The 12,328-nt window shown below is 48.1% G+C and overlaps 1 protein-coding gene across 1 annotated transcript in view; it reads left to right on the plus strand.

Annotated features, from left to right (window-relative positions):
* The window catches only part of LOC138487577 (uncharacterized), a 306,899-nt gene that overhangs the window by 16,744 nt on the left and 277,827 nt on the right, over window positions 1-12,328 (plus strand). Inside the window, 2 exon segments of the mRNA XM_069614050.1 lie at window positions 6,562-6,690; window positions 7,544-7,672. Coding sequence (XP_069470151.1) covers window positions 6,562-6,690; window positions 7,544-7,672 — 258 coding nt within the window.

A 12,328-nucleotide genomic window follows, 5' to 3' on the forward strand; every position in this document is an offset into this window, starting at 1 on the left:
CTCTGGAAGGCGGTACTCCCAGCAGCAGTATCTCCTCACTCCTTTCCCTGAACAACAACACAGGTACCTGCCCATTCCAGGATCCATCCAGGTCCTCCTCAAGACCAGACCTCATCGCCAAAATGTTATGACAGATTGTTTAGGTTTATATTTCAAAAAGGATACCCTGTCAAGTTGATAGTAGTAGTCTTCAGTTGCTTTATTCAGGTACATAGGCTCATCAGTTGTAATAGGGCTCATCAGGAGATTAGGAAGTACAAGACAGGAACCCACTGGCTCCCACCACCCAGGCTCACTTATCTCAACTGCCTGGGGCGGAACCCATTCATACCCAAACATTCCATTCTTACAGCCAACATTCCACAAGTGACATCACTCCATACATACCTCATCGAGGCAGGAAGAATACACAGGAAGAAAGACCAGTCACAACAGTCCCCTATTCGCTATTCATGTAGACGGCAAAAGCACCATCCATAAAGTGTATGAACGTGTGCAAACGTCGGAAATCGTTTAGTGCTTAGTAAAGAAAAAACTGAATTGATGGTTGTAGGCACAGATAATAAAATAAGGAGGTTGGGCATAGATTATAACCATTTGGTAGTGGCAGGGTGTGACTTTGAGACCCAAAAAGTGTAAACTCTTGGGATCTTTTTGGATCAGAATTTGAACATGCAGGCTCAAGTGAGCAGCTTGGTCTCCTCTACTACTAGAACTGAATAAACCTTCATAGACTCTGCTCTGTCTACTACGTACCTCAGCCCTTGGTCAATGGACCCTCGGTCCCCCCTTGACTCTGAGGCTCACCCAGTATATATAGGGTGGCACTTTTAAAGATTGGTTAAGCAGGGGTTGACTAAAGTTGCAAGAGTTGATCTAATGTTTGCTATTAAGTATTAGTAGTTTCTCTCACTTTGTGTTGCTTTACATTTGATTTAAGGTGTGCTACCTTTTATTCTACTGTGATAATATTGTGTTAATAGTACTTAATTTACTGCTACAGTTTTAGTGTATATAAAAAAGCTATTTTTATATAACTGCTAGTGTCAGTGTTTCCTTGACTAAGTGTATGCTGTAAGTACTGTGTGCCTCTTTACATCCCTTCTCCCTCCTTAGATCAAGCCTGGCTGCACAGCCATAACTACCTTACCTTTGGGTAGTACAAGCCTAAACTAAGAGGTGTAACCCTGTCACCTAAGGTGGGCTTTTCCAAGTTCTGTCCCTAGCACGTCTATGTGAACACCCTGAATGCTCTTGTATTTGAGTTTCAGCACAGGTTACCAGCTACACCCACAATCCAACCACGCCAGGAGGTCGGGGTCCCTCAACCAGGTGCAGTGGTTTTCTAGCTAACCCTCCTCTCAAAAGATGAACAGCGTTTACAAAGACTGCTACAGTTAGCAGGCATAGACACAGATTCCGATCACAACCCGGATGACCAGCAGCAATCCATCCACACCACAGACATGTCCCGCAAATTCGATTATATAATCCCAGCAGATGGCGCACTGGAGGAAGTCCCCATCAAGGACACTCCCTGCCCCCTCCCAACCCCCCAAACTAAATTTAATCTTTCCACACTTTAATGGGTAGAGCCACCAAAATGTGCAGTCTAATGCCAGAGAAGCAGAAAAAAGTTAGAACAGCACAGGAAGTACCCCTTCTAGACGACATATAGGAGGATGGTCTACTCACCATGACCAACCCTTTGTCAGCACCTCCCAAGAAGGAGAGGTTTGATTTAAAAAGTATTGAGTCCCAGACTCAGTGCATACCTGCCTGCAATTGCAGCCAAGTCCAGACTCTGTGGTCTCTGCGGCGGTGCGCAAGCGATCCACTATTCCTTCCTCTTCCTGCCTAACAAGGAGAGTAAGCACCTGGACCGTCGGGAATAGTCAACACCACAACCACCACTACCATCAAGGCGTAAATGCCATGGGCATTCTAGCCAGGTATCACCACCGAGAATTATGGTTTACTCTGGGACCCATTCTCGAGTTATTTCTGTAAGATAAAAGGCAAGAGGCCTTGGATATCCTCCACAAAGGTGAAGCAGCATCTGGCCACGCCATCTCCATGGATATTGCAGACACAGGGTTTTGTCAATTTGGAAATGGGGCTGTCCTACGTCGACAGGGGTGGTTAAAGGCAACCAACTTCCACCCCGATGTCCAAACCACAGTTGTCAACATGCCATTCAACAGAGTAGATCTGTTGGGAAAGAAAGTAGACTAAACTCTACAAACCATCAAGATGGATACTGGCACGGCATGCTCCTTGGGGAACTTGCAACAAAAGTGCCAGTCCTTTTGTGCAGGGAAATCTCGCTTCTCAAGGACTTTGCAGGAATTTCGCCTCACCTACTAGTCACCATCTGACAAAGCTCCTGCCTACGCCTAATTGGATACAGAAAAATTCCAATCATACATGGGAAATCCGCACAGACAAGACTCCTTTCAGTTCAGGGGCCAGTTGTCAAGGCAGCCCTGACATGCCGATACTGTCCCCTCCCACTTCAGCACCCCACTGGGAGGACGACCGTCGGAATTCATCCACCAATGAAGAAACAATACCACTGACGAATGGGTGCTAACCCCCATCCAGCCGGGCCATATTATGGAATTTGTCAAAACGACACTGACCATCCCCCCTCTCTCTCAAGAAGGCAGGAAAATGACATCATCTGCTTCTGAAAGAGGTCTGGTCTTTGCTTGCCAAAGGAGCCATACAAAGGGCCCCTCCCTCACAGCAAGGTTGAGGATTTTACTCCAGATATTTCCTGGTAAGAATGAAGACTGGGGGTTCGAGCCCTATTTTACTCGGATCGCTGAACAAATACCTAAAAGCTTAGATGTTTCGTCTGGTCACTTAAGAGCAGGTTCTGTCACAACTGCAGCACACAGATTTCCTGGCTTCTCTCTAGATTTAGAGGACGCCTAATTCTACATACCTATTCATCAGACACACTGCTGCTAACTGCGTTTTTTAGTAGCAGGCCAACATTACCAGTTCAAAGCCCTAACTTTAAGACTGCGGTCAACACCACAAGTATTCACCAAATGCCTCAAGCCAGAGGTGCCGCACACCCCTGTCAGGAGGGCACACAAGTGTACCCTAACTCACCGACTAGTTAGTGAGGAAAACATCATACGCGAAGGCTGCTCACAGTACACACTACCCACTGGGGTTTTCCATAAACTACCCAAAATCCCACCTTGGCCCCTCGCAGCAGGCGCTGTATGCAGGGGCAAATCTAGACTCTATATCTTGCAAAGCAAAGGGTAAACATCCTCCTGGCAAAGGTGCAACACCTCTCTGACCTTGCTAGCCATGATGTCCTCCTGCATCTCGATGATACCACACTGCAGGATCCTCATGCAGCCCCTCAAGGAGTTCCTGGACACCCACTGGAAACAAATCTAGGGATCATGGCAGCACTAAGTCAAGCTGAACCACCAATTCAGAGAGCCCCTACACTGATGGGCCGTAAAGGCTCATCTACTTCAGGCCACCCCCTTTTGGTTCCTTCTTCTCCAAGTTACGGTCACCACGGATGCTTCTATAGAGGGCTGGGGCGCACACTCTGACAACCGGAATGCCAGGGGTCTTCTGGACAAAAGAGAGCGCTCTACAAATGAATCTCCTGGAGCTGTGTGCCATCTTTTGGGTGCTCAAGTCTATCCAGCATGGCCGAGGCAGTTCTGGTACTCCAACCTCCTACAACTCTTCAGCCACCCCAATGAACCTTTACCCTCCCCGTGATCTGCTGTCATGGAACACAGGAGACATTCTCCACCACGATCCAGCCTCCCTCAACCTAATGGCTTGGCCACTGTGTTCCTAGAATTCAGCGCTATCCTGCTACCTCAAGACTGCAGAGGTGTTCTAGCGCTGGCCCGCGCTCTCTCTTTACTTACTTGTTACAGAAGCAAATGGTGAAGGGTTAAAATATGGTGCAAAGCCAAACCCTTTCACCATTCAACCAGTGGCCCCACAACCTTACTTGTCCATGGCATTGTCAAGATTGGCGCAGTCATCCATTAAGGTGCATTTAGCAGCTTTCTCAAGGTATACGGGTCTCCAGCTTCACTTTCACTGTGGTCACAAAGATTGATCAAGGGGTTTGTCCAATTCCTCTTTCGTTTGTTCTCACCAATCAAGTGACCAGCGCCAGCATGGAAACTAAACATAGTCCTCTTCATGCTTCACCGTTTGAGCCTATGCACAAGGCCCCAATAAAATTCCTGTCTTGGAAGACCGCTTTCCTGTTGGCCATCACCTTTGCTCGACGTATAAGCAAAATACAGGCATTTTCCTGCAAGGCACTATACCCGATGTTCCACAAATCCAAGGTGGTTCTATGTATGAATCCCTCATTTGTGCCCAAGGTGCCAACCACATTTCATCTCAATGAGCCTGTGGTGGTGCCAGCGTTCGTTCAATCACTGGGTTCACAATATGATGGTGAACTCACTGGGTTTGGCATGCACAGCCGTGTACCTCGCTGCTCCCAGCTCGTATGCTTCAGTTCTGCTACGTGTCCCGGCAACTTCTCCTGCTCGGTTTCCCGCGTCTTTCGTCTGCTATTTCCAGAACCCTCACGGCTCCCCCAGCGATCCGTTGCTCACCTGCCACCGCCGAGCGCTTCACCATGGGGAAAGTCACAGAAAGGTTCACTTTCCACTGCGTGACCTCTGCAGCTGAAATCACTCCAGCAATCCAGTGCTCGCCTGCCACCGCTGAACGCTTCACAGTGGGGAAAGTCACAAAATTGTGCGCTTTCTGCTGTGCTTCCTCTGAAGCTGAAATCTCGAGCCATACGGCCCTCTGGCTCTTCCACGATTTCTTCCTCTGCTGCTTCGTGGAGGTTCCAAAACTCCTCCACAAACTATCAACCACTACTACTACTCACCTGCTGCTACTGCTTCTGCTTTGGCTGCCTCGCCATCTTCCACATTGGTAGCTTGACCTGCAACTGAGGGGGCCTTTTAGCCTCTCAGCCATCCTTCTGTGTGGATCATTAACCTTACTGGACTGCACTCTGCAACCTTGTGCCTCAGAAGCCCTCTTCTTCGTCCCAATACTCTGGGAATTCTGGGACTTGAAGTCCCAAGAACAAAAGTCAGTTTTCGCAATAATTTCCCCACCACGTTCCTTTTTCCCCATAAGCATATTCAGCATATTCCTCAAAGGACACAAAGATACATTCGATTTTACAGAGGATTGAGGTTTTTACAGTTTCAGACTGGTAATTTTAAAAGGCTTTTCCTGGGACTTGTAGGATTTCCTATTTCTAGGAGTGTTATACTTTTTGCAAGAGCTTTTCTCACCCTTAATACATGACTGCTTATAATTGTCTTCACTCACATTGTTACAATTAACTTTAGAAAGTACCCGTTCTCTTTGACAACATGCCATTACATGTACTGGCATTCATGACATTCCCTTCCTTGAGGTAGACAAGTACTGCGTCCCATCCCATGAAGTCCTCCAGTTTCCCTGCGGCCCTTCTCCTCCCAAGTGATCCTCCCGGCTATCACCGCCCCCAGGGTCAGGATCAGGAAGAGTCTGCCATTCCCTGGCCACCTGAGAGGAGACTTCAGGTAGGGTTTCCGTGAGGACCCCATAGGATTCATCACAGCCGTGGGCCAAGACCTCATAAGAGGCATCTGCCATCTTGCTTGTCCAATCTCTGTTGCGCCTGCTTCCACCCGTTCTCTGGGTAGCTGCTGATAATCCATTGCCCAATGTCTCTTCATGCCGGCAAGCCCGAGTTCTCCCAGCTCACGGGCCCACGTAGTGAAGTTGGTACTTGCCTTCAAGCCTTTCACTTTTAGACCTGACCTGGGGGATATCCATCGGTCTCTCAGGAAAGGCAACACTGAGACCTGTGGAGATTAGGGCCAGGCCCTTCCAGGGAAATACTGTCCTCTCTACTAGAGAGGTCTAGGCCTGCTGAGGCAAGGGTTGCTCTCGGAGCCCATCTTTGTGTCACAATATTTAGAGACTGGGTCTCTCCTGGAACAGCCCTTGTGTATCCCACTTGTAAGGGTGTAGGAGAGAGAGGCCGACACAGGGGATGACAATGTTTCACAAATATTTATTGTGATGTTAAAGAAAAACCTATCTGGCCCTATCACTATGAGAGGGGTACCCCGCCTCAACCAAAACTAAAGGGACTGTCAGAATGTCAATCAAACAAATGTTCACCATCCTGTGTCCAAACCCATCTCTAGCCCTTACACTCTACAAGTAAGGATATCTATTAACACAAAAGTTCTCCCACCAGGGGAATGACTCCCTTCTCCATGTGGATACCGAGAGTTGAATGACACATCTCACACTTTAAACTGCAGGAGACAGAAGAGAGCAGTGAGGAAGTGATAGATGCTTTGAAGGAGAAATAGTGAGAGCTCGAGGAAGGATAAATATTGGCAGTTGCTTGTTTTACATCGAGAGGGAAGTGCGACACAGATAGGATCGGGTGATGCATGGTTGTAAAGTCAGAAGTATATTTATATTCTGAAGGTGGGAATCATGGATATTTGCTTTATATCACAGGTGACGTGATGACCAATCCCGAAGCGTTCATTACTGTGAAGAAAGAGGAAGATCTACACCTGATCCACCCCCCGGACGCAGACGGGAGAGAGAGAAAGGAGGTCTGTCTCAGCCCCGGTGGATGCAAAGGTACAGTATGTGTACTATTCAAACTCGCAATACGCCACAAGACCCAAACAGCCTCCTCGATTCAATTCTCAATGCAGAACTACATTGAGGAATCGTTGCAAACAGTGTGAGGATGAATGTCTCTCCTCTAGTAAAAATCACAGCAACCCCCGAACCCGTCAAGAAATCCATCTTTATTCTCTGGGGCTGTTGCTGTCGACTACAGCTGTGGCGGCTCTAGCAGACACACACGTGACAACATGACTCGTTCTCACAGAGCCAAAGAGAGTGCAGAGAGCGAGGGTGAGAGACAGACATTGAGCGATACCGAGAGAGACTGGGAGCAAGAGAAACAAGAGAAAGACAGAGTGCTAGGTCGGCATATGATGCATTGAGTGCAGATATTTGTAGTTTTATTCTTTCTGTTAACCCAGGCTACTTCAACTGGCGTTTTGTTTCAATGTTTGCTTTTGCTGGTTTTCAGTTCATGTTACATTTTACTTTATTGGCTTTTGTTAAGCACTCCTCTAACCTTGGTGGTTCGATATACACACCGTTACATGTTAAAAAACAAAGAAAATAGATTGGAACTACAGGCAATAGAAACGAGCAGAGAAGAAGTGAGAGTTGCTGTGAAGGAGAAATAAAGGGAGCTAGATGGGGGAGAAAGAAAGAAACCAAATGAAGGAGGGAGTGATGGGGGGGAAAGGCAGAAAGAGAAATCATTAAGAGAAGGGTATTAGGGGAAAGTTGCTTGTTCTAACATCTAGAGGGAAGTGCGACACAGATAGGATCAGATGGTGCATGGCTCCAAAGTCTGAAGTATATTTATATTCAGAAGGTGGAAATCCTGGATATTTACTTTAAATCACAGGTGACGTGATGACCAATCCCGAAGAGTTGATGATTGTGAAGATGGAGGAAAATCTGCACTTGATCCACCCTCTGGACTCAGAAGAGAGAGAGAGGAAGGAGGTCTGTGTTAGCCCCGGTGGATGCAAAGGTACAGTATGTGTACTATTTGTGACGAATCAGAGACGATTCCGAAGAAAACACCTTTTGTAACTTCCCCGAGACTGAGCTTTAGCTCATTGCTATGGGGAAACTGACACGTGCTTCAGGCTGTCAGTAATGTGAAACTTTGTTTCTCGTAGTCTTTTGACTTTGTTGCCACTGGTTGGTAACTTTTTATCATTGCGCAAAGTACCTTAAACTACCGCGCAGTGGGGGTCATTGTGTTTTATGCCTCTAGACACCCTCTAAGGAATTTTAGGTGATTGTACAATGTGCCTTGGAACAGACTCGCGGCAGCAGTAGGTTTTTGTTATATTCTATGATATGATGTGGCATTTATAACATGCCTGTACACAAGTGTTTCTAGGCGCGACAAAACAAGGAGGGGGAAACAAGGGAGGACAAAATAACAATCTTACTAGGCCTTGTCATTCAGATTGCACCAATGCAGGAGAGAGGCGAAGTGCTGTGAACTCACACGTGCAGCCAGCGGGTGGCTCGTAAGTGCAGAGAGAAGGGACCGTAGCCGTAGGGTTGCAGATACAGACCCTTAAGTGTTGGGGAGCCCGGAGGCACTGCCAGGGCAACTGGACATGCAGGAGCCTGGGCCCGAGTTCAGAGGGTGACCAGGTGACTAGTATGCAGAGCTATCAGGGACATTAGAAGGGGCTGGGAAGAGAGAAAGCAGAAGTGAAAAGGAAGGTCTTGAGTTGCTTCCAGATCCAGAGGTGGTTCTGCTCAGGTTTGAGAGCAACTTTTTACCGAGCCTTACTGTGTTTATTGCCTGTGACTCATGACTGTGGCTAGTGTCCAACATGGCCGTGCCACAAGGTCGTTTGTCTGCCCCTTTGAACATTTTGTCCCATGGCCTTCCCCCTGCCCTCCAAGGGACAAGATTTTCTTATTTTGGCATGCAATTGCAGGTCCCTGCAGGTAACGTGTGTAGGTACCCAGGAAGTGGGCTGGGACTGTCGGGTCCAATCCACACTACTGGTGCCAGGGTGTCTGCTGTGCACGAGATCATGAGGCCACCAGTGGTCCCTGATTGGACCGCTGCTGGCGTGCATGCATGGGGCAGATCGTCTCATTGGTGGGCTGGGTGCAAGCACTTGTCTGACTCTGGATGAGAGATGGGGTACTGCATTTATTGCAGCAGATCAGCAACAGATCAGAACCGATCTGAAGAAGGAGCCAAGTATCCTGATGAGCCGCCGAGCAGAACAAAGGGTGATCCTGAGACGCACTTGAAGAGGGCTGGCACCCAAATCCTGCTGTTGTCCCGGTTGACCCCTGCTTTGCTCTTGTTCTCAGAAGACCTGTGAAGGTGCTTTGAAACCTTGGAGTGGTGGAAACAATCACTCTCGACGTCTCCTGATAATCCTGCAAGTGAGCCTGTTCGGAAGTGGTCCCTGGCCCATCCAGTGGGCTGTCCAGCTCAATCCTTGGTTGCTGTGCAGGAGCGTTGCCATTTTGACTGGGGATCCCAGGTTAACTTACAAAGCACCCTGCTGCCGAATTTCATCATCCTAGCACCTCTGGGCTGTGAGATCGTAGGCTGCGTCATATGCGAGAGCTGGGTGCCCCTGCATCACTGTGCGACAGAGATTTCTTTTTTCAAATTCCTTCCAGTGCGCTGAGGCCTGCTGCATCGGTGTCTTCTTTGTTCTTCATCCAAATCAAGAGTTACAGCTCCTGTCCCAGACCAGACCTGCAGCACCTGTGCATCTGCAAACCGAACCGAGGGTGGGAAATCAAACCTCTGATGACCACCTCGAGACCTGCCAAGTCTGGACCAAAACCGAGCTAAGGGCGGTGAGTAGTGAAGTCCCTTACCAGTGGCCCTTTCTTCATCCAAATGCATTAACGCATTGATGGTTCTTTTTGACCTTCCTGTTGCCTTGATTAGTATTTGCTTCCTAAAGCCCTTCGAAAGTCAAGGACAGCTGTGTTCATCGTAGCAGATCCGCTCCTGACTCTTGGACCCCGCTTCACCCCTTTCTTCCCCTAACTTTTTCCTGCTCTCTAAGGAGTACTTTGTGAACTTTACGCACGACCATGCACTTTTACCACACATTGAACATTGAGCACAAGGCTCCGTTCATCGTAGGGCTGGACTTATAAATCCAGGGTTGCCACCTCTGAAGACTGTTGGTGCTACTAAAGTTAATCACCCTTTTCCTTTGCAGATATTGGTGGAGTTGTTAACTTTCTTGCACTGACTGCAATGACTATATCTATATCTTAGTGTGTTGCTTGTGTGGTGTTTTACTAGTGCATTTCATGATTCATTTGTGTTTTTATTGGGCCTATAATAATAGTTTATTTTCTATTCTACTCTCTAATTGTAATTCTTGGTGTTTCACTGTGTGTGCTCATTGGGGACCCCTGATCACCCTCACACCTCCTGAGATGTAGCCATGACTGCTCTCCTAGCTACCGTGAATTCATCTGGCTCTCTTCCCAGAAGTGTCCCCATTCATCTAACAAGGGCGGCCTCCTAAATATCTGTCCTCCAGGCCAGACTTTAGAAATCCATTCTAACAGCAGTGACTTGTAACGCTCCCACTGGGAGTTCCTAATCAGGGTGTACAGGAGATTGAAACTATAGGCAATAGGGCAGCGCAGGGAGGAAGTGACGGATGCTGTGATGTAGAGACCATGGGACCTCGAGAAGTGAGAGAGAAACCAAAGGAAGGCGGGTGTGGTGGGGAAAGACCAAGCGAGAAATCATTAGCAGGGTGGTAGGGGGACTACTATATGGCTGGGCTATATTCAGCAAAGCCCTGTGTTTATTTTGTCAACACAAAATCACACTTGCAGATGATAAGTAAAAATGATAGTTGCTTGTTCTAACATCTAGAGGGAGGTGCGACACAGTGGGGATCAGATGGTGTGTTAGGCAGAAACCTGTGCAGTTCCCTTGGGGAACACTGCAAAAGATTTAAGACTACAGGTATAGCAGTAAACCCACTTGGTAGCAGTCCGCACCACCCAGATTTACCTGGTAGCTGTGGCTGAGCAGTCAGACTTCCCTCAAGAAGAGTTAGGCAGTATGCAAAGTATACACAATATGTACTCAGACACAATAGCACAAGCAAACACTGACCAGAGCTTGGTTTCAAAAGTATATAGTTATTTATTTATAAAACACACATAAGTTGAAATCACTCTAGCAAAATATAGTAAAAACACTTCAAACACAGTTATAATGAAAGCAGTTCCAACCCTTACTCCTATCTAGACAACTCTAAGTTAACACCACATAATTAAAACAGGGGTGAGCGCTTAACGTTAGATGACACTCTAGTAGGTTCAAGAAAGGGGTAAAAAGAAACAGGAATGGGTTAAACACACCACTCTAAGGTCCAGAACACTTGCAATAGACTCACAGAAACACAAAGTCACAGGTGAGCAAAAGTCACTAGGCAGGGCCCACTCTTAGAGTAGCCGGAGCGAAAATGTGCCCAAGATCACACTGTTGTTAAGGATTCAAAGTCTTGCAAAGAGTTAGAAAGAGTTTTAGAGTGGCTTAGAAAGTTTAGCCAGGGTGTCCCAGGCACTCCCAGGTTCGAAAGCCGGGGGCTAAATCTACCCCGTACAGTCGGTGGCAAGGGAAGCCAGGCGGAACACGGTACCTTAAGTGGAAAGGATCCTCCAGCGGTGGCAGTTGTTCCAGGCAGTGGCAGCAAGGCTCGACGTCGGTCAGGGGAGAAGAAGTTCTCGCTGAAGAGCAGAAGAAGAAGGTCGTTGCACTGCCCGGGAAGAAACCAACCGCGGAGTCCTCCGGTTAAAGGGTTGTACCGACTTTCGTGGTTGGGGTAAAAGGTGGTGGGGTTCCGGTTGCCGGGGTGCTTGGCACTGGCAAGGCGGCCACGAGATACCTCGAGAAGCGAAAAGAAGGCGAAAACTGGTTGTCCCCACCAGTCAAGGGAAGGAGCCACTCCGTTAAGAGTTCTCCTCGGTCGTCGGGAAAAGTGGTGAGACGGTTCAGCAGGGCTCCACCGGGTGGTGTCGTCGAAGCAGGTCGGCTCAGCTCTTCCCTCGTCGGATTCTTGGTCCTGTGGCGACTTCTGAAGTTCCAGTCCCCAAAGCCCTGCTTTTATGCAGCAAACCCCCATTCACCCAGCCTAGCTGTCACTCAAACATGCTAAGTGGTGAGCCGGCCGGCTCACCACTTGGGCCAATCAGGACGGAGTGCGACTTGAGTTACCAAGGTAACTCAGTCCAGGGTGCCTAAATCCCCCTCCACCCCTCCTAAGTACCCCAGACAGAGTGGCACCACTTTGGAGGGCTTCTGTGGAGAAGCCCGCCAAAAGTGGAACAAAGGGCTCCACTTTGGGTCAGAGTTACAGAGGCGAACGCCAACGCCATTTTAGAATCAAGTTTTGGCAAAAAGTCCCAACCGGAGTTATAATAATAAATATATAAACCGGCGGTATGTTTAAGGCTACCGTAAATAAATAATTAAATGTGTTAGCCTAAAACAATGGGAAATCCCATAGGGAAATATTCGCGGTCGAATATAAAAAGTAGTTTCCACTGCCACCAGCCAAAACTCGATCAGGGGGGACGGAGACGTGCCCCCTCGACTAACAGACCCTGGGGCAATCGAATTGCCCCAGCCAGTACGTCCACAATATGATGG

The sequence above is a fragment of the Ambystoma mexicanum genome, chromosome 9 (genome assembly GCF_040938575.1).
Source record: "Ambystoma mexicanum isolate Mex_15411 chromosome 9, UKY_AmexF1_1, whole genome shotgun sequence".
NCBI lineage: Eukaryota > Metazoa > Chordata > Amphibia > Caudata > Ambystomatidae > Ambystoma > Ambystoma mexicanum.